Source organism: Ornithorhynchus anatinus, chromosome 19 (assembly GCF_004115215.2).
Source record: "Ornithorhynchus anatinus isolate Pmale09 chromosome 19, mOrnAna1.pri.v4, whole genome shotgun sequence".
Taxonomy (NCBI): Eukaryota; Metazoa; Chordata; class Mammalia; order Monotremata; family Ornithorhynchidae; genus Ornithorhynchus; species Ornithorhynchus anatinus.
Window position 1 is genome coordinate 6,810,679 of NC_041746.1, and position 23,478 is coordinate 6,834,156.

Genomic DNA, 23,478 nt, shown 5'->3' on the forward strand with positions numbered 1-23,478 from the left:
TTCCCAACACAATCAATCATAACGGTTCTTTTAAAACGGACCCCCACCATCTGTTATGCATTCTGGAGTTGGTATAGTTTACATGCAAAAAAACAAGAAACAAAGAACAATCTCTCCAGACTCATTGGACTTGTTAATCTGTAATATTCAGATTCTCAGTGAGATTCACAAAACTTTCATTCTACAGGAGACTACATGATCATAGAATTCAAGAGACACCTGAGAAGCAGTTTCTATGTCCAAATACTGACTCAAACATACACGAACAAGTCCCACAGCATCTTAATATCTATAAACAAGGGGTGTATTCCCTTATCTTTGGAGAAGAGTAGCTTCATTACTCAATAACTTGCAATGAGTTTGAGACAAATCCGTTAACTATTTATTCATTTATTATGGGAAAAAATCATGTTATATAAAAAATTTCCCTTACCAGCAATGGATCAGAGAAATCAGGAAGATCTGGCACTAATATTCCAACGAGGGCACAGACCACGATCAGTACAGTGCACATGCCTAGTACCACCACAGGCCAATCAGCTATCAAGGCTGCATAACTAAAAGGGAAAAAGGAAGAGAACCAACAATTTCATAACGCATGCAAGAAATTGACTGTTAAATCCTCCCATGGAGGAGAATTAATTGCTCTGGCAAGGCAATAACCATATGTCTACTGCTAAGGACCTATATGGAGTTGCATATGAAGGGCAGCTATTCCGCTAGTATTATTGAATACCAACAGCACTATATTAGACACTCGTCAAAATCATCCCTGTTTCTTACTGCTAAACCCAAACAATCTCTACGGTATTCTTTCATCATCATCAACATTTAACCAATATCCACTGTGTGCAGAGCACAGTCGTAGGTGCTTGGAAACATACACTAGAAAAAGACACTTTCCCTTGTACTTGATTGAGTAATTCATCCATTCAGTTGTTTTTATTGAATACTTACTGGGTGCCCAGCCCTGTTCTAAGCACTTGAGAAAGTACAATACAGCAATAAACAGTCACATTCCCTGGCCAAAATGGGCTTACAGTCTAAAGTGAGGGAGACAGATGAGCTTACAACAAAATGGGAAAGACCATGGACACAGGAGGCTAACTATACAATAGTTAACAGAGAAAGGACACAGACACCAATGATACAAACAAGAGTAAGCACAGAAGTGATTAAAGAATCAGGTATATACATGAATTCTAAGGTAGGATGCTACAGTCAGATAGGTGGCAATTTTTCTAGGAAGTCTCTTGGAGGAGGTAGCTTTTTAGGAGTTTTGAAAGTGGGGAGGAATATGGCTTGGTGAATATGATGAGGGAGGGAGTTCCATGCAGAGGGAAAGGTGTAAACAATGTTGGTATTTGTTAAGCGCTTACTATGTGCAGAGCACTGTTCTAAGCACTGGGGTAGATACAGGGTAATCAGGTTGTCCCACATGAGGCTCACAGTTAATTCCCATTTTACAGATGAGGGAACTGAGGCACAGAGAAGTGAAGTGACTTGCCCACAGTCACACAGCTGACAAGTGGCAGAGCCGGGATTTGAACCCATGACCTCTGACTCCAAAGCCCGGGCTCTTTACACTGAGCCACGCAATGGGTAAAACTCGAGGAGGAAGAGGAGAAGGAGAAGGAAGGTGGGCAGAGGCTAAGGCTGTGACCATGTGTCTAAGTGCTCTTGACATCTGGGCTCTGGAGTCTGGGAAGCAGCACTTCCTTACCCCACCCAGGGGATTCTGCCGCCTCTGCTCATGTATAACTTCTGGAGAGGAAATAGCTGGTAGAGAACCTGGATACCAATGTTTAGGAAATTTTGCTTAAGTCGAATGGGTAGCTATTAGAGGTGGGGGAAGAGGGAAGTGATATACTCCAAATGCCATTTTAAAGACTGTATGTTTAGTTGAATGTAGGAGAGAATGAAGGGGACAGAGGCTTGAAGAAGGAGACCAGTAAAGAGGCTGCTACAATAATCCTGCCATAAGGTGATGAGGGCTTGAACCAAGATGGTGGGTCATAAGGACAAAGAGGAAGGAGTGAAGCTGGGAAATACTGTTAGGGTTTAAATACTTGTTAGGGTTTTAGAAACTGAGTATGGGAAGGAAGTAAATGGCAGAGGAGTCAGAGGTCATCTTCACTGGTTTCCCCAACTTCACTTATTTAAATCCTTATCCTTTCTAAAGCATGTCAAATGTCTTTTCAAAGGTCATCTTTCTTTTCCAGACTAATTCTTGTGTGATTGCCTTCTTTTTTCAGATTCTGTCTCTTAGCACCTCCCAAATTCATCTGGGGCCAGCTCCTCTCAGCCCACCCCATCCTCTTCTAATGTATGCTGCTCTAGGTGCAAACCATTTTGATACAGTGAAAGAGGTGTTAAAATCCAATTAGTGCTTCTATTCTGTATTAAAGGGTCTTCTAATCATTTTAGCATTAAAGGGTCTTTAGGGACCCAATTAACTGGTATAGAGCAGCTCCTCCCTCTTCTCTATCACAAATCCGGGGCTTCAGACCATTTCTGAATTCATCTGGGCTACCAGCCAGGATGAAGGTGCTCTTGGGACACCCAGTTCAGTCTTTCCCACCAAAGGAAGTTGGCTCCAGGACTGGCTGGTTTATTTTTGGGAGGGTCCCTGGGCATAGGTGGCCACTCCACCCACACAGTCTTGGCACTGTGGAGGCAATTCCATTAACTTTGTCCCCAGAGTTTTTCCAGCAGGAAAGGTAGCAGGGGAGAAGCAGCACAGCGTAGGGGAAAGAGCACAGGCCTAGGAGTCAGAGAACCCACGTTCTAATTCTGGTTCCACCATTTGTCTGCTGTGTGACCTTGGGCAAATCCCTTCACTTCTCTGTGCCTCAGTCACCTTGTCTGTAAAATGGGGGTTAAGACTGTGAACCTTCTGTGGGACATGGAATATGTTCAACTTGATTATCTTCTATTTACCCCAGAGCTCGGTACTGAGCTTTGCACCTAGTAAGTGCTTAACTACTTTCAAAAAATAAATAAGTAATGAGAAAAGGAGCCAAGATAGGGTTCCTTCTTTTCCCCCAAGCCAGCTGTAACTAGGATCTTCAGGGTGCATGCACATAGAGAAGCAGCGTGGCGCAGTGGAAAGAGCACGGGCTTTGGAGTCAGGGCTCATGAGTTCGAATCCCAGCTCTGCCACTTGTCAGCTGTGTGACTGTGGGCAAGTCACTTAACTTCTCTGTGCCTCAGTTCCCTCATCTGTAAAATGGGGATTAAGTGTGAGCCCCACGTGGGACAACCTGATTCCCCTGTGTTTACCCCAGCGCTTAGAACAGTGCTCGGCACATAGTAAGCGCTTAACAAATACCAACATTATTATTATTATTAATATTTGGGGTGAAGGACTGGGTATTTAACTTCATTTGTCTGCTATGGAGAATCTGATTTCAAACACACATCATATAGCCCAGGCACCATTACTTTGGCACTCTAGGAGTTCATCCCTTAAGATTTGGCTGCAGAGGTTACTATTTCTAGTCTATCTGAAAACAGACTTCTAACTTACATGTTTGCTAACCATAATTGCAATTTATTTCCTCAAACTCCTCTGGCGGCCACTAATAATGAAGGATGAATGACATTTTATATAAACTGTGGGTACACAGGAATAGGATTTTAAAACTTAGGTTTCTTAACTTTTCAGGGCTGCAGTTTTAGGTATGCTCCCTTGGGGCATCCTGAAGAAAATGGCTCTAATATTTAAAAAAAAATAAAAATTTGTATTTCAATAGGGCTTTTAAAAGGTAATAAAGTTACTGGGTATTTAAATAAGGATAGGAAAACACCTCCCTCTTTGCATTTAAAAGAAGCTTAGGGCATAATGGTTAACTAAGTATACAATACATGATAGATTCTACACTATCACAGGGCTCAAAATAAAATGGTAATATTCAAATTAAATCATTGACCACATCCTATAGATGAACTGTCTATCTGTAAACACTGCTTTTTTTTGCATGTGTACAGTCCTGTTGGAGAGTTGGAGGACCAGGAATATTCTCTACTCTGACCTGAGGTTTTAGTTAATCCAAGGAAAAGGTGGCAAGAGGAGGGAGAAGAAAGAAATGAGGAGGACGGTACAGAGTGACAAAAGAGCAGCAAAGCCAAGTTTCAGAAAATGTTATCATTGTCAGTGAATCTGTTTCCAATCTGTCATCATTCTTATCAATAATATTTACTTAGTGTTTACTTTGCACAAAGTATTATAGTAAGCAGTGACAATGGGTTTTAAAGTACAGGTTATAGTTAATTCCTCTATGCAAAAATTATCTATCTCAAATCTTAAGTTTTTTTAAACTGAAATTGGCTATCAATAATTTAAACATCACATGCTGAAGAGTATCACTGCAGAACAGTTCAGCTATTTATTCTGGTAGATGAAATACACAGAACAATTCCACAAAACAGCTACAGACTGAGAAACATTTTGAAAATAACTAACACATAAATCATAATATGCTGATTGTGGTTTTCCAAAGGCAAATACCAAGTGGTCAGCAGATTTTAGATTTCCAGAACACACCCATCCCAAAAAATATTCTCCATATTTTACTTCCTCCTCCACCAAATGCAAACAAAGATGAAAGATGAAGCAACAGGGCCTTTGTATCAATAGGGCCTTTCAGGTCTTTGCTCTCTAGTTACTACACTCCCACCATCTTTATTGCCTCAAATTTACACAACTGAAAGAAGCCCTCAATAAATGTAATTACATGGGTTTAATTTCAAAATAATTCATTCAGCTCCAGTTAGACTGAAAGCTATTCATTTTTACCCAACCCTGTTTCCTACCCATTTATCAACCGTAGAAGAGGGAGGACACCAATTTGCATACAATGACTTTCTTTCCTTGTAGGTTATGTCTCCTATAAAAATAACTTTTGGATTTTTCCGTTAAAAGACACATACACACACACACACTCAGGCTACAGATCTCTATGCCTCCTAGGTGAGGTGAATCGTGGGAAAGAGGGAGAGTCCAAGGGGACAAGGATTTGCCCACAATGAACCATCTCCATTCATGCATTCATTCAATCCTATTGATTGAGGATTTACTGTGTGCAAAGCTCTGTACATGCGACTGGAAAGTACAATATAGCAATAAAGAGAGGATCCCTGACCACAAAGAGCTCACAATCTAGATGGGGAGACAGACATCAATACAAGTAAAGAGGCATCAGGTAAAAGTGCTGTGGGGCAGACTGGAGAGACCCACAAAGAGTTATTAAATGGAAAATTTAGGCAGCTGAAATAGGCACAGTGCAAGGGCTAAAGCAATGAACATTCAAAGGACCTACAGCAAGGCAAATGACACACTTGCCCATGGTTGGACTACATTGCTTCAATATTTTTTATTTTCAGAAGAGCAAAGGATAAATTAAGAACCGCTAGAACAGCCCTCAAACTACAAATATAAAAACTGCCATTCTTTTCCAGGTTCAAAAATAAGAAGAGATCTTGTCAATGTCAAAAGCCTTTTCATCAGCGGGAAATATTACTTTATATACTTTATATACTTTACTTTGGACTTCTGATAATCACCCCACCCCCAGCCCCACCCCAAAGCACTTACATACACATCTTTAAATTATTTATTATGAATTACTTATTCATTCACATTGTCTGCCTCACCCTTTATACTGTGAGCTCATTGTGGGCAGGGAACGTTTCTGCTAACTCTGTTGTATTGTACTTTCTCAAGTGCTTAGAACAGTGCCCTGCATAGTAAGCACTCAAATACCACTGATAAATCCTTTCTGAATCACTGTTCCAAAATGCTGGGAAACTACGTTGGCCTGCCTTAGGCAATAAGAACAGATTGTGGCTCTTCCTTTAGAGTAGGCTCAATTTGGAACAGGAAAAGAAAACTGCATGTATCCTTTAAAATATTTAAAAGGGCTCTATTGTTTCCAAGGTAATAGAAATTCTTAAAAAAAATTCAATTAATTGATCAAACTAGCTCAAATCACTTTTAGAAGTTAATTTACCTTTTTGGTAACTTGAAAGGTCTGGCTGGCCTGAAAAAAAAACGAAGAAAAATTAGAGGTAAATTAATAAGGATGATAGTTATTCATATTTCTTGAAATATTTGCATATCTAAATTTTCACTTCACTTGGATTTTTACAGTAAGATCAACAAAATGAGAAAGGGACACCACCACAAAAAGTAGATGATTTTAAGATAAATGACTTTTAAAACGTCTAAAACTTGTCCCCCAATCTACAGTGATGGCTGGAAATCTTCTAATTCCTCCCTAGGCCACCAGCAGCCTCTCTACCTCTCTTTCTTAACTAACACCTTGCAGTTTATTTATTTGAGTTTTCTTTATGATGCTTTCCTACCCTCCCTCTTCTTATTTTCCTACTTATGCCATTTTTTCCAGCCAATTCAGTATTCTTAAATATTCCTCTATATAGTTGACTTTTATTTCATTACCCATCTTTTCTAGAGTATCTAGATTCTAGATAAGTAGGGTGGCCTAGTGGCTAGAACCAGGGCCTGGAAATCAAAAGGACTTGGGTTCTATTCCCAGGTCTGCCGCTTATTGCTATATGACCTTGGGCAAGTCACTTCACTTTTCTGGGCCTCAGTTACTGCATCTGTAAAGTGGGGATTAAGGCTGAGTCCCAGGTGGGACAGGGACTCTGTCCAACCCAATTTGCTTGTATCTACCCCAGCGCTTAGTACAGTGCCTGGCTCCTCAATAAGTGCTTAACAAATATCACAATTATCATCATTATTATTCTCACTCTTCTTTAATTGTTATTTTCAACAGTTTAGATGTGCTTGCTTTAGTCCATTAGATCGTAAATTTGCAGGATGGGATTGCACCACACATCTTTCCTGTAACTCCCTGAAGTGCCAAAGCCTTTGCAGATAATAAGTGCCCGGTAAATACTGATGATGATGACGTGCTTCCCAGCTCCATGGATAAAATCTCCCAGCTTTCAAAACCCAACCCCTCCACTCCAATTTGAATTCCATCTCCTGCCTGCTTGCTGGGAACACTTGTCCTTACCCTCTACATCTCTATCTCCTAAATAATCAGTCGATTACACTCCCTCAACTCTTTCCTCTTAGCCTTTAGACACATTCAAATCTAAAGCATTTTCAAGAAAGTCTCCTTTGAACCAGGTCTTGGCTCATTGGAAAAAGCCCGGGCTTTGGAGTCAGAGGTCATGGGTTCGAATCCTGGCTCTATCACTTGTCAGCTGTGTGACTGTGGGCAAGTCACTTAACTTCTCAGTGCCTCAGTTACCTCATCTGTAAAATGGGGATTAACTGTGAGCCTCATGTGGGACAACCTGATTACCCTGTATCTACCCCAGGGCTTAGAACAGTGCTCTGCACATAGTAAGCACTTAACAAATACCAACATTATTATTATGTCCTACATCCTTTTTTTCTTTAAGTCAGCTTTTCTGACTCCTCATCCCACCTGAGCAGCAACCAATGGTTGTCTCTTAGGACTTGTAACTGGGTCTACCTAGGCCTCCTTCCAATCAATGCTATTATTTCCAGCAGCCCAACACTTCACCACAACTTCCCTGATACTCCCCTAGATATTTTATCATGAATATTCTTGTTGTAATGTACATACATATACTTTTAAACAAGTATATGCTAACTTTGCCCATTGTCCTAAGCACTCCCTATCACTGAGTACATGCTTTGCAAGTGCTTATATTTTTAAAAAAGAGCTTATAATTTCAAATTAAATTACACAAAATTAAATATCAAATGTAGAAACTGTGAACACTGATGATATAACTGGTGAGAAGAATCATTCCTGTTTTATGGGTGACAAAAAAAGCAAACACAAAAAGCCAACTGGGCATAGACTCGAACCCACATCTTCAGTTTCCTGTTTTAACCACTAAGTTGCAAATTCTGAAAAGTCTCACCTATTTTTCCTCACAAGTAAAACAAATATTACTGTTTCCAGGGACTTGTCTATTTGCAAAGCAAAATTTCAGGCAACAGTTCAAACTAAGTAATTCCAGACAAATACAATTCTACTGGGTAGCATTTGGGGAAGTACGAACTGCAAATGTTCTTTTCAACCCCCTTAAGGTTTGCAGGGGAATTTCTGGCTTTATTCCATAACTGGAAAACAGCAATAGATACAGTGCCACAGGCCTCCACATTTTTTTGCATTAGCCAGAGTTTAATTTCATTTAAATTCTGAAGTAATAAGCAGGAAAGTAGACATCAGTTGAAAAAGTATAATTGAGGTTACCAGAAAGATGCCTCCTGGGGAAAGACTAAAACCCTTTGAAGTTTCCATAGAAATGGACATGACAAACAGATGTTCTAAGAAACAAACTATGGCTACAGGTAAAACATGAATATTTTGTTTGATTTATTCAAGAGCTGACATTTTTAATACTGCCTCTGCGTTGTGCATCATAAAAATTCCAAGAAATAAAGGAGTAAGAGTGATTATATAGCAAAAATAATGTTTGTACATGCTTCTTTCTTGGTGTGATTTATGAATTCTTTGGGGTTTATTATTTTTACCTCAATACATTAAAAGCTTAAGGTTGAATTCCCCCTTACAGAATAGTCAATTTTATGAAAAGCAAGCTTCTGCTATAATCAATTATATTTCCAAGACATAGGTATTTTTCTGTTTTATATAACTGAAGCCACACCATATAAAATATCTTAACCAGAATATTTCCAAATTCTCCACGATTTTAATGCCATTCTCTTTCTCAGGCCATCCACAGGAGACAGTTGCTTGCCAAGTAAAATCAGGGTCAACACAAGTCACCAAAAACAAGTGGCCTATTCTCTCTGGCTCCCCTGGTTCTTTTCTCACTTAAAAATTGCATTTCTTTTAACCTGGAAGACTGAAATTTGAGCTGCCAGTTTTCCTGCCCAGATAAGTGTGTAAAGTATCCAGGCCCAGAATGTTGGCAGACACTTATATGACTCCAAGTGCCATTACTGTTGTTTCCATCTGGCCCCATATCTTCTTCTAAACTTGCTGCCATGATGGATTTTCCCATCAAAAACAAAGGATGACCTTCAGTTTTGAGACTTCAAGGACAAGAAGCTGCCCAACTTTTTAACACAGGAAGAGGGGAAGAGTAGGGAAGGGTGAAGAGAAGAGATCAATTAATCAATCATATTTTTATGCGCCACGCTGAGAAGCAGCGTGGCGCAGTGGAAAGAGCACGGGCTTTGGAGTCAGGGCTCATGAGTTCAAATCCCAGCTCTGCCACTTGTCAGCTGTGTGACTGTGGGCAAGTCACTTAACTTCTCTGTGCCTCAGTTCCCTCATCTGTAAAATGGGGATTAAGACTGTGAGCCCCACGTGGGACAACCTGATTCCCCTGTGTTTACCCCAGCGCTTAGAACAGTGCTCTGCACATAGTAAGCGCTTAACAAATACCAACATTATTATGAAGAGAAGAGATCAATTAATCAATCATATTTTTTGAGGGCTTACTGTGTGGAAGTCCTATTTGTTTGTCCTGATGCCCCCTTACTCAAAACCTGGAAACTAGCTGACCAATACTGGGTACTACCTCCCCTGCTTTCGCCTGTCAATTTCTCCAAAGTGGTTGGACCATAGCGATGCAACCTCCCCATGCCACTATCTGGAGAATGATCCCTGGAAGGCTCTCCTAAGATCCTTCAAAACAAGACTGCATAATTCCTGGGCTTGGACCCAAGCAAGAGGGGCCTTTTAACTCAGAGTGAGCAGCAATCTTCAGCTACTTTTCCTATCCCTCTGATGGATTTTAGATTATATTACCAAGACAGGTATTTTTCTGTTTTGAATAGCTGAATCATGCATATAAAATATCTTAATACTTCCAAGTCCTCCACAACTTTAATGCCTTTCTATTCCTCAGTCCTTCCAAAAGAGACAGCTGCTTACCAAGTAAAATCAAGCGCAACAAGCCACCATAAACAAGTGGCCTACTCTCTTTGATTTCAGGTGTGGAAGGCCTTTCAAAATGACTTTGGGTAAGCCTGTTAGCTCTGCAGTTAGTGAGCCAGATTCTCTCAGTCCCTAAGCTTGTCTCTGAGTGTAATTTAGGCATCTTTGGGGTTGGCATTAACTTTTTAAATCACTGGGCTGTTAATTTACCCAATTTGGATTTGGAGTTAGGACCACCTGCACTCAATAACTTTACTTAATGAGAAACTTTTATTTTAGGCATGAGCTCTGTCATTGTACGGCTTCTGATGTATATCCATCTAGAGCCTACTTGCCCAGCATACTTCTCGCTTAAAAAACATGGATGTTGAATTTAATTACCTGAAACTTGAAGTCATCTCCAACTAGCTGAGGAACCTACCTATGCTGGGAGCAGATACAGAATTTCCTCATTTCTTATAGTGGTCTTTCACTTCAAGATAATCATAAAGAACCCTGCCAGGGTTCACCTCCATTTAAGCATTTCACTTCCCTTTCCCTTGAAGTTGTCTGACCCACTTGAATGCCCGGCTTGGAGTCCATTTCCATTTAGCATAGATAATGCCATCCCCAGTCATATAGCCTGAGGATACAGTCATATAGCATTTTAGCATGAACTACCTTTTCAAGGTATTTAAGTGCTTACTATGTTCCAGATACTGTACTAAGTGCTGGGGTAGATACAAGCGAACCAGGGTAGACACAGACCATCTCCCACATGGGGGCCCACGGTCTTAATCCCTATTTTATAGACGTAATTTAAGCACAGGGAAGTGAAGTGACTTGCCCAAGGTCACGGAGAAGACAAGTGGCAGAGCCAGGATTAGATGCATACGGAAATACAATACTTACTTTTCACAGTGTTTTCTAATACCCTACTCAAGAAGCAGCATGGTGTAGTGGATAAAGCACAGGCCTGGGAGTCATAGGATTATGGGTTCTAATCCCCGCTCCACTATTTGTCTGCTGTGTGACATTGGGCAAGTCACTTCACTTCTCTAGGACTCTGTTACCTCATCTGTAAAATGGGGATTGAGACTGTGAGCCCTACATGGGACAGGGACTGTATCCAACCTGATTTGCTTTATCTATCTCAGTGCTTAGTACAGTGCCTGGCATGTAGCAAGCACTTAAAAATGCCATTATTAATAATAATAATACCACCCTACTTTAGAGAAGCAGTATTGCCTAGTGGAAAGAGCATAGGTCTGGAAGTCAGAGTACCTAGGTTCTAAACGTGGCTCAACCACTTGTCTGCTGTGTGACCTTAGGCAAGTCATTTCACTTCTCTGTGCCTCAGTTCACTCAACTGCAAAATTGTGATTCAGTACTTGTGCTCCCTCCTACTTAGACTGTGAGCCCCATGTGGGACCTGATTATCTTCTATCTACCCCAGTGCTTAGCACATGTGTATAATAAGTGCTTAACAAATGCCATAATAAATAAATCCTCACCAAATCTAATTCAAAAGCTTTAATTGATGGTTATATATCAATTGAATGGTTATATATCATCATTATTTGATTGTAACTATTTTGTATTTTTAATCCCTTATAAAATTATATTGTTTTGGTTGATTTTTTTGGACCCTGGAACTTATTAATACACTTCACATTATTTCCTTGGGAAACTATACTTTCTTTAGCATCCCTCTGCTTTATTTACATGGAAATAATTAGGAGTGCTCATTTAACAGAACCATTTAGCAAGAGGAAACAGTAGCCATACTCAAGAAGAGCTTGGAGAAACAGCATTATCCAAAAGTTTAATGTCCTTCATCTCTCCTACTAGAAAAAGGAAGCCAATAACTCGACAAGGACAGCCAAGAAAAGAGGGTGGAGGACAGAAAATTGGGAGTATGATGCCGTGAGGAGAAAAATGTCAAGGGACAGAACTTACAGTAGAAGGAAGACTTACAGTAGAAGGAAGCTCGAAGAAAAGGGCTGATCAAAGACCGTAAATGCTTCACCTACAGAAGTAAAATGGGCAACATTTTCTGTTTTACAAACAATTCCTCACAGGTTCTCAAACTTAGTAGGCACCATGGCTGAATTAATAGCTGGGTAAAATGATTTTTGTTCTTGTTGCTTCAATACAATGGCATTTGTAAAGATGTAAATTTTAAAAAATGCAAAACAATGTTTTTGCTTGCATTTTAAATACACACACTCACAGAGTCAAAGTTTTGTTATTCTGCATCCTGGGTGAATGAAGAGTGCTCAGTCGTAAAAAAAAAATTCCAATTAACTAAGTGCTTCCTTCAGGAAGTATTGCATAGGTTTTATAAAGGGCTAATTACAGCCACATAATTAGGGATAAAGTCCTTTTAGAAGTTTGTTAGCACAAGAGAAGAATTCAGGAGGGAGAACTATTATTAGAGAACAAATTGTTTTGCTAATCAGACTATCAATAGTACCAATAGCATTTATTGAGCCCTTACTGGGTCGTGGTGTTTGATGTACCTATAATAAAAGTAAGAAGCATGACCCTTGTCTTTGTATTTTGCTTAAGGTTTGACCAAAAGCTCCTGCCAGAATACTCACACAAGAGTAACCCTTGTTGTACAGATAAGTTTGTCTTTTACAGTGCCTGCCCCTTGTTCTCGGTTTTGCTTCTCATTCTCCAGATTCTAGGATTAGGGAAATTAGAAACGGGGTTGTAGTTGGTGTTCCACAAGGTTGGACTTCTAAAATGGGATAAAGAAAAAATGTTTCTAGTTTTATTGTGAACACAGTAGCAACCAAACTATCTGGAGAATGGATTTCAAAAAGCCAACTGTAAATCTAATAGAAATGATGGAAATTTAAATGGGACAGTGCAGAACTCCTAAAGTGATTATCAGCCTGCCCTGAGCAATCACCCATTTGGCCCTTAGCTCACACTGCCTGCCAAAAGGCCAGAAGAATAACAAAAATTCCTCCTTTCGGCCAGGGTGGCTGTGAAGTCGCAAAACCCCAAGGGGGCCAGACAAAGTAGAGTAGAATAGCAGGAGAAAATTAAGGTAGTAGTTGAGTACAGCTCTCTAGGATTCTTGCTCTATCCCACCAGATGACGGATGGAGACATCCGTCTCCAAGCCCCATTGCTGGCACCCCTGGCAGCCAGAGTCAGACTTCAGGTGGTGGTAGTGACTATGCTCGATGCCTGTTTTAATTTACTTTTCAATGTTATTCTTCAGCATTGTGCCAAGCATGGATGTCATCTGTGAGTGTGTATTTGTGTACGTGTATGCATCTTGGTTGGACCTGCACATGTCCCTCTGTCACTACTTCCCTACTGCCTCCACCTCCTTCTTCCGCTCTATTGTACCCCATTCATCTCTGAGTCTCCCTCCCTTATTTGCCTTTTTATCCTCTCTCCTGACTTTTTCTCCAACACCTTGCATGTTCCTGGAAACCTGCTCCCAGTGCTCCCTAAACTCCAGAAAAGAAAATATCATTCTCATGGCTGCTGTGTTAGAAAGAAGGTACTGAAAGCCAGCATATTTGTTTGGAATTCCTTAAAAGATTTCCTACAAGAATAAAGCCACCCTTCATCATAAATATTACCATGAGTCATCACTGGCACACTTTGGTTCAGCTGTCAAGATGAAAGAACAGATAATCCATAGACAAACTAAGTTTGGTTTCTAATCCATCTTTCATGCATCATAACTAAATGTTTATGGTCTGTGTCAAATGATTTGAAGGATAACTGTAACCACAATTACTCAAAGAAAGCATTTCCTGCATGCTCAAAAGATACATACTCAAAATAATACTGGTCATTTTGGTGGTTAGTATTGTAAAAATGGAAAGTAATCAAAACCACCTCTTAAAAAGACCAAAGTGGGTACTAAAATAAGGAAATACTGAGAACATTAAAAGTCACAGAGCACAACTTCAGAAGACAGATCAAAAAAAAAAAAATTTTTAAAGTGCCAAAGCACTTTTCCCAGAATTCACTAAGATGCAGACTGACAAGTCAAATTTAAACAAAACCTCAGTGACAGATCAACTGGGGAAAAGAGGACAGAGGAGGGAACTGAAGAGACACTGCTTATCACTGACTGCTGAAAAGTTTGAGTTGGGAAAGAGTTCTTGCAACAGTCATGATAGCACAGGAGATAAAGCTGCAAGTTGTAAAAACATACAACTTGAAGGAAAACCAATGTAGAAGAAAATCATTTACACCGAAGATGAATGCTACATGCAATCTGAACGCTGATTGCCCCTCTGGCCTGCTGTGACTTCTCCCTTTGAACCTATCCTAGTAGATCCAGAAGCAGGGTGGCCTAGTGGAAAATAGCATGGGCTTGGGAATCAGAGGACCTGGGTTCTAATTCCAGCCCTGTCAACTGTCCGCTGTCTGACCTTGGGCAAGTCAGTTTGCTTCACTATGCCTCAGTTTCCTTCTCTGTAAAATGGGGATTCAATACCTGTTCTCCTTCCTACTTAGACTGTGGGCTCCACGTGGGAGAGGGACTGTGTCCATCCCAGCATTTAGAAGAGCTTGACATATAGTTAGTGCTTAAATACCAAAAAAAGGTGGTGCTGGCACACCTGCTTCCACAGTGCCTGAAGCTCTAGGAGATAGGTCTGTTCATTACACAAGCATTGAAGAATTCAAACCATCACTAAAGTTGTATTCTCAGGGACACTGCTTACAGGGAAAAGCAGTGACGGGAAATTAGGGAAAGAAAACCGAAATAGGATTCATGGGATGAGGAAAATTCATGTAGGAGACAGAGAGTGGTGTGGGAGGGAAAAGATATAGCTGGATGTGCTTTCCTCTTGTATAAAATTTAAGTTCTACACTTTAATTCTGGTGAAAAATGTATTTTTAAAAACATGCATGAGACCTGGATATCCTAACCCCTTACTTCCTACGGGCTCAATGATTCAGTAGAGAGTATTTACTAAGACATAGCACTGTCCAAGTACCCAACTGTAGACTATTTCTGGGAATAAGGAAATTTAGGGCCATTATTTTTCTTCAGAACCTGAATTTATTTGCCTTCTTTTCTAACTACATAGCTACAGGAGCCAGAAGCCAACAGACAGTGTGGCAGAGACCTAAGTTCTGATCCTAGCTCTGCCACTTGCCTACTGTCACCTTGGGCAATTTGCCTAGCTTCCCTGTACCTCCATTTCCTCAACTGTGAAAAAGGGATAAAGACCTATTCTCCCTACCTCCAACTCATGTGCCAGCCATTGTGTCTGATCTTATTATCTTATGTCTACTCTGGCATCAGGCACAGTGCTTGTCACATAGTACTAAAATATTTCTGGAAAGGAACTTGTACTCTTCCCACCTCCCTCTCTTCCCTCCTCAATTTTAAGTTTGTTTTTAAAAATATGTTAGTGAAGTCTCTGCTTAACACCATGTTTCAAAGCTTAGAGGCCTAGCTCCCTGTGGATTTGGAATACGGTGTTAAACAACATGACTAAAGGTTATAGGGAGTCACTGAACAGGAGAAAGGTCAGGGAAGACACTGTAGGAGTTATAATGGCACTGATTCAGTTAATGGTATTTGAGTACTCGCTATGTAGAGAGCACTGTAGGAAGTGGTGGGAGAGTACAGCGGCATTAGATTCCATGACTTAGTGGGGAAAGGGAATGGTCTAAGTAAGTACCTGCCCTCCTTAGGCCCGGCTCAGGTCCATTTCATTAGTATCAAAGCAAAGTTTAACTCAAAACAGACTCGCCTTCAAAAATACTTTGAAATTTTAGCTGTGCTCCTATAGCTAAGAGGATCATCTGCCATTTTCCATTTAAATCCCCTAATTTTAATATGACCCCATGTATGAGTACATTGTGTATTTGCAATAAAAATGCATTTTTAATATTCAGACCCAAGTTTAATACTGATTATATCTTTGTGAAATGTAAAATTCATGTCCCCAATCCCTTTCCAAAATATATCCATTGTTGAGTGGGTGATGTTGATGATTAAGCTCTCCAATTTGGGAGGTTAAAAGTCACACCTGCTATCAAATTTTTTTTCTTAAAAAAATGCATTTAAAAAAATCCATGTGTAGCAAAATGAATTCCAGCAGTGTAACCAATACTTTGCAGCTGTTCTGATGTCTTCATTATACTAACCAGTAAGAAAATCTACCCCCAAAACTTCTTTTAAAAATTCTTTAGTTATGCTCTTAAGTGCAAGAAATGCATGGCAAAGTTGATCTTTCTTCCTTAATTAACATTTCCAAGGTCAGCTTTTAAAGCTTTTTCACTTTGAAAAGTAAGCTTACATAACTCTATTAGCTAGTTTTCCTTTTTTATAAGCTTTAATGAAGAGGGGAAAATCTAGTTTCCTTGGAAGGTAATGGCAGAAAAATGCTTCCTTATTGGTCAGGGAAGCTGGATATATGAAGATAGTGTTCAAATATTCCAGTCTTGCAAATTAGTAAGAGCCCAAAGGCTTAGGATTTTAAATAAACTGGGCAAGGTTTAAAAGAAACCTGGCTGTGGGAAAATAAGAATCTTTTATCTAATTACCCAGAGGGTCCATGCACAGAAAATTTGTGGGCACTGTGCACGTATCACTGCGACAAAATCAAGAGCCACGAAAATGTGGAGAGAGCACTGGTTACTGCCAACCCTAATGCCATAGCCAAAGGGAGAGGAGAAGCCCTTCAGAGGCACGGAGAAGGAAGAGAGGGAGGACATAGCCAGATGACCCAGAGGTTCTGCATTAAAAACATTATTTTGCTGCATTCACACCAAAGGATAAAAATACACATAAAGACTTTTCCTAAAGTCACTGTGGCAACTACTTATCCCCATTTCAAGGGTAGAGTCCGGAGCAATGAGGGGACCTGAGATGTCACAAACTCATTCCTTGCAATTTATTCACACTGAGCATTCAGGGAACCAGCTGGTTGTTCCTGTCTCCTCTCTAACCCACCCTACTGTGACAATTAAGTGCCCTGTGTAATGCCATTAAACTACCAACCCCCTACCTACAAGAGGCAAAATGTAATTGGGAGGGTCAGGGGAAGTGAATGAGAGAACAGCCAGCTTGAAATTTGGTATACAGACCTAAGGGGGCACATGTAAAATAAGTTGGAAAAAACACAATTGTTAAGAGAATGAAAATGTAAATCTCAACAATTAAGCAAAAAGAACATGCTAACTTCCTTTCCCATCTCTCTTTTTCAACCCACTGCCCCCTTCACCTCTGTGGAGACCATGCTCTCTAAAGTTTGTCAACGGTAATAGGCCCTTCTCTGTCATAATGCTCCTTGTGCTCTTGGCTGCCTTCACCACTACTGACCAAATCTTTCTAGAAACGCTACACCATCTGCTTCAGTTGTGAAGGTTTTGGTGAAGGCAAAAGCATGGAGTAGCACATTCAGCATGGTTTAGTGGAGTGAGCCCAGGCCTGGGAGTCAGAGGGTCTTGGATCTAATCATGGCTCTGCTCGCTGTGTTATCTTAGGCAAGTTATACCTTTTCTGTGACTCAGTTACCACATTTATAAAACACAGATAGAACACCTGTCCTCCCTTTGAGACTGTGAACCCCATGGGGGACGTGTCCATCTTTATGTTACATCCAACTTGGCACTTAGTAGAGTGCTTTGCCCATAATAACTATTTATTGAGCATTTACTGTGTGCAGAACACTGTACTAAGGGCTTGGGAGTATACAGTAGAGAGTTAGCAGATATCTTCCCTGCCCACAAGGAACTTACAGACTAGCAGAGGGAACAGACATTAATATAAATGAAATATATATATGCTGTTGGGCTGAGTGTGGGGTTTATAAAAGGTGCAAATCCAAGTGTAAGGGTGATGCGGAAGGAAGTAAGAGGAAATGAGGGCTTAGTTGCGGAAGATCTTTTGGAGGAGATGCGTTTTTAATAAGGCTTTGAAGTAATAATACTAATAACTGAGGTATTTGTTAAGCACTTACTATGTGCCAAGCACACTACTAAGTGCTGGGGTGGATATAAGCAAATCAGGTTGGACACAGTTCCTGTCCCAAAGGGGCTCACAGTCTCAATCCCCCTTTTACAGCTGAGGTAACTGAGTCCCAGAGAAGTGAAGTGACTTGCCCAAGGTCAAACGACAGACAAGTGACAGAGCCAGGATTAGAACCCACAACCTTCTGTCTCCCAAGCCTGTGCCCTATCCACTAGGTGATGGACGGTTGGAGGTGAAGGGGGAGAGTTTTAAGCCAGAGGCAGGATGTGGGCAAGGTGAGATAGAAGAGATAAAGTAAGCACTTGACAAATACATCAATTATTATTATTACCACAAAGAACACAGAGTCAAGTAGCCAGGAGAGGAGATGCCCTTCCACTCTCAAAAGGTCATTGGATGCCTGACCACTAATACACATAACAACTTCCTAGGACAATGTCAGTCCTTTCTCCTTACCTCCACCTTCACTGGAGGTACTGCTAACAGTCTGACTGTGGTGCGGAAGTGTGTCTGTATCTGTTGGGGCTGGGGGAAGCCAGTCTAGGCTGGCTGAGTCATCTAGAGGAGAAGGAAAGAAAAAGGGAGGGAATTGGGGTTAGGGACAAAGGAAGAAAAAAGGTCAATGGAGGGAAACAAATTAAAGTGGAGAGAAGTGAAATACACAAAAAGTAAAGAACAAGAGAAGGAAAATGTCAAGTAATGATGGGGACAGGGAAGGCAGAAGAAATGAGAGGGAGGTACAGAAGTTTTAGGCATTTATCATGGTGTTTGCTCGCTTGCTCCTAAGTCTAATCAAAGAATTCCGATATCATTTTAACCATTACAAGGTAGTGTCACAAGCAGTGGCAAGAGCCCGGGCTTGGGAGGCAGAGGTCGTGGGTTCTAATCCCAACTTCGCTACTTGTCAGCTGTGTGACTTTGGGCAAGTCACTTCACTTCTCTGTGCCTCAGTTCCCTCATCTGTAAAATGGGAATTATGACTTGTGAGGTCCACGTGGGACAACCTCATTACCTTGTATCTCCTCCAGTGCTTAGAACAGTGCTTGGCACATAGTAAGCGCTTATATACCATCATCATCATCATAATGAGACAAGTAGGGTATTTCAATAATGTCCAGCATGTCTTCTCCTAGGGTTTACTTTATTTGACTAATTTTATACATGTTATTATGCCTACCTCCTTGGTCTAGAAAATAACTGTGTAAAGATGGCACCGAGGGTTGGGTCACCTGACAGACTAAATCTTGCACTTGAGCAAAGAAGACACTGTGCATGAAATAAAGATGTCACTAAAGTGCCTGCACAAGTATAAGTCAAAGGTGAACTGCTAAAGGCTAGAACGGAACCTCTCGCAGCCAAAAATCATGCCTGGTTGGGAACTTTCTGAAATTACTCTGCTTTTCCAAAAGAACTGGCAAGGAAAGAGATTCAAGCTAAGAAGATAAAAGAATTCCACAAAGCACCTCCCCACTACATTCAACTGTCTAATCTGAAAAGTTAGTGGAAAACCTTTTCTTGGCCCAGCAGATAAAACTTCAAAGTCTTAAAGCCATTTTTATCATAGTTTCACACCTCAATGATAGGCCTACACAAGTGACCCATAATTATCTTTCATTGCAGGATAGTTAAAGTTTCTCAGATTGTGGGATAGGCATATCAAAGTAACTGGGGTAGGCCTGCCAATTGCCCGCTTCTATCTTCACTGAAAAACAAAATCATGGGGGAAAAAAAGGAACAACTATGGAAAATGTAACTTCTGCTAGGCCTCCCCATATAATTATCCCAATAACTGATGTCTAAATGATATACTTTGGTCTCAGTTATCCAGATCTGATATTTCAGATGGATGGAGGAGGTTTTTTCAGTCAGAAATTCAGAACATTTCAGATAAAGTGTCCTCGATTTGCTCTGCTAGAACCACATCTTGGTCAGAGTTTACTGACACTAATTCCAGTTACTGAAAAACAGACAAGCATTAGACTATCTTAGCCATAAATTCTTTGATGGTCTCATCTAGAATCAAGATACAGAACCGAGGCAACAAAGGGGCCTTCAAGGAAGGTTGGCGCTAGGAGATTGGGTTAAGGCTCTGACTGGAGCAGAGGTGATTTCTTTTCAAAGTAGACATCTCTCATCCTGTGGTACTTAATTTGCTAGTTCTTCCAACCTGATATAGAGGCATAAAACCCCCTTTCCCACCTGCAAACACAAAAACTACCAGAAGTCATGTTGGTGAGATGCCAGTGGTTTAATTTTCTCTTTTTCCAATTTCATCCAAGAGAGTGTGCGCCTTTCTAATCCTACAACCGAAGTCAACACTATGCTGGTAACTTTTTGCTTCTGAAATCACACACCACACTTGTCATAAGTGCAAACGTCACTTGAACAAAATTGTTATATGAATTTAGATTTCTCAAGAACTGCAAATCCTGGGAAATATTGGGAAGTTTGTAAATCTCACAAAATTCCACCTTGAGGGAAAAGAACAATGAATTATGGATAGTGCAACCCACAACAAAACACACTTTGCATGCTTTTTGTGCCCACAAAATGAATGGCAACTCAATTCCAACCTATTTTCAAATCACCCAGTTGGGTAAACGTCTTCAGATTCCTGTTTTATTCTACAGCACTCCCAGACTGAGAATAAAAATGAATTACTTTTCTACACATAATCCTAAAATTTCATGCAATAATATTAAAAATTTCAGTGATTACTTGTCCATGGCCAAGGTCTAGCAAGACTACACAAGAATCTAACAGCTTTCATAGGAGCCTCTCTCCTCAATTTAGGGACCTTTTCCTGAGGCCTCAAGATAATTATGCCCAGGCCCCTTCCCGGCCCACACCCAGGCCAAGGCTGTTTTCTTCCTGCAATCTCAGTTCATTTCCTCCTGTTCCATCCTCAGAGGAGACAGAGAACAGCTGGTTATTTCCCTCCTTTATATAGTTTTGTAGCTTCACTGAGCCACCATTACATAATTTCCTCTCCATGCCAGATAATTTCAATGTATCCCTCTTTCTCTAACAGCTTTATTTTCCAGCACTTTAATCATTTATGTTGCTCTTCTCTGGAGCCTCTCCAAATTCTCTATACTTTCCTGAAAATAGCTTTCCACTGCTGCAGTACAAGGCTTAGCAGTGTTCACTTCATCCTCTTCCAAGATGGCCCAAGACGAACCACACTGCATAGTAGCGGTACCTTTCCTATCTGGAAGGTGATAAGCAAGGTAGACAGGCTCATCTGAAATGAAGATATTACTATGGATCAAATTTTAAATGGGTTGCTATCTGCTGGAACTAGAGATCTACAGTGGCTGGGGGGAGTGGACTGAAGGATCAAATAGGTCTCCCATCTGTGAATTTTAAGATTATGGTTAGAAAAGCAATTCCTTTTTATTCTGTCTGGGAGAGCTAAAGAGTAAAAAAGGAAGCTTAAGATGCTTACCCAATGCCACTGGGAAGTATTTATTCATTCATTTATTCAATTGTATTTATTGAGCACTTACTGTGTGCAGAGCACTGTACTTAGTGCTTGGGAAAGTACAATACAGCAATAAACAGACACATTCCCTGCCCACAAAAAGCAACTTTGCTGATTTGCAAAGCAGCTCAAGAGAAAACTCTGAGACTTTTACTGCCACAAAGTCACAAAGGCCAGATTTGAGAGAGAAATCCATATTGTGTTGCTTTCTTGACATTTATTTTGAACCAAAGTTCAAGATCGTACGGTTGTCAGAGTATCCAGTTACACTAAATGACTGGGCTTACTGAAGGCTTCATCAATAAAGGGATCATAATGCTTGAGGATTCTAAAGTACTTAATTCTGGCATTGCCCTTTGCCTACTGGTAGTTTCTTCAGGTTGCAAATCTGGTTATAAATGAAGATTGAAAAATTAAAGCTCTCTAAAGAGAGGCTGATATGCATCATACCAAATATTTCCTATAGAATATAGGCCCAAACTCTAAGAGAAAAACAAAATTATGTTACCATCATCATCAAAACCACTTAGAATCCCTTTTCTGTAACCGGCACGGTGCATGGGAACAGAATATTTTGAATTTGAAAAACATTTCTATTTTCCAAAGCGCTTTCACAATACTCATCTCCTTTTTGCTGAAGTAAAAAACAGAGTCCCTGCCCTCAAGGAGTTTACATTCTAAAAATAAATTTTCAGTATATGAATGGATTTAGAATGATACATTCCTTTAAGCTACAGAATTGGTATTCTATGATTCTGAGGTTCCCCTCTAGACTGTAAGTGTTTTGTGGCCAGGGAATGTGTCTGTTTACTGTTATACTGGACTCTCTCAAGTGCTTAGTACAGTGCTCTGCACCCAGTAAACTCTCAATAAAGACTGACTGACTGTCAGTCCAACCAGTTAAAAGACAGGGTCCTCAGTTGAATTAAGTCTTTGGTGACCAATTTTTTATTTTAATGTAGGCCTTAGATTCATGCCTTGGCTCACTTCAGTTTTAATCAGAAGTCTGGGTGCTAAGTAGCCTAGCACCCACAAGAACAGAGATGACAAAACTTACACATCTCAAGCCCTAACCATGCTGAAACTTTGATACTGAGCATCTAAACACTAAAACACCAGTGATCCTCCTATTTCTGAAATTTAGATTTATAAAATACAAAAAACTTGGTGGTACCAAGTTGAGCATCTAAATCTAAAAAAGCAAGTGACCAGCCTAATTTCAGATTTAGATTAAAAAAAAAAACACCTCAAAAACTTGGTGGTACCATAATTTTCACAAGCCATTTTGAATAAATCTGCACCACAGTTCAGGTAATTAATTCATTGGTTAAAAAACAATTTTGGTTTGGATTGGTTATTGCCCTTATCTGCAAATCTTTTCTTTTCTGTTCTTGAAATGCTCTTCCAGTTTTGGAAAGTTTGTTTTCCTGTGACTCTTTGATCCCTGATCTTTTGGGGAGTGGAGATGGGGGGGGGGGGGCATATGATGCCATTTTAGCAGGGAATGGGGTCATTTTAGCAGGACAGGGGCCAATTCAACAGAGGAGGGAACAGCATGGCACAATGGATAGAGCAAGGGACTGGGAGTCAAAAGGTCATGGGTTCTAATCCCAGCTCTGCCACTTGTCTGTTGTGACCTTAAAGTCACTTCATTCTCTGGGACTCTGCTACCTCATCTGCAAAATGGGGACTGAGAATGTGAGCTCCATGTGGGACTGGGACTGTGTCCAACCCAACTTGCTTGTATCCACCCCAGGACTTAGTACAATGCCAGGCATGTAGTAAGTGCTTAACCAATACCATCATTATTATTATTATTTCCAAGTCCACACTGCTCCCAAGTCAGCAGCAAGTCTTCCTTACAGTGAATCTTCATCCTTCATGTTGCAGGTACAGCACACCTTCCAACAATGAATATGGGAGAACAGCTAGTAACCACTCTTCAGATAATAATGGTTTAATGTTTCCTATTCCTGACATCAATTTTGACCGTGATTTACCATTTGAAATAGCTCGAAGTCTGGATAAACTCTCCCATTACAACTCTTAAGAACACTACTTCTCTGGCATGGATTTCACAGTTGAACACTTGCAGTCAACTACAGGGCCAGAAGGTAAGGAGAT

The 23,478-nt window shown here is 40.4% G+C and overlaps 1 protein-coding gene across 5 annotated transcripts in view; it reads right to left on the reverse strand.

Moving 5' to 3' along the window:
• The window catches only part of DISP1 (dispatched RND transporter family member 1), a 118,362-nt gene that overhangs the window by 13,722 nt on the left and 81,162 nt on the right, over positions 1–23,478 (reverse strand). For all 5 annotated transcript variants that reach the window (XM_029046991.2, XM_029046989.2, XM_039914800.1 and 2 more), the window contains 2 exons: positions 6,012–6,041; positions 434–557 (listed from right to left, as the gene is read on the reverse strand). In XM_029046991.2, the coding sequence (XP_028902824.1) occupies positions 434–557; positions 6,012–6,041 (154 nt within the window). The remainder of the gene's footprint in view (positions 1–433; positions 558–6,011; positions 6,042–23,478) is intronic.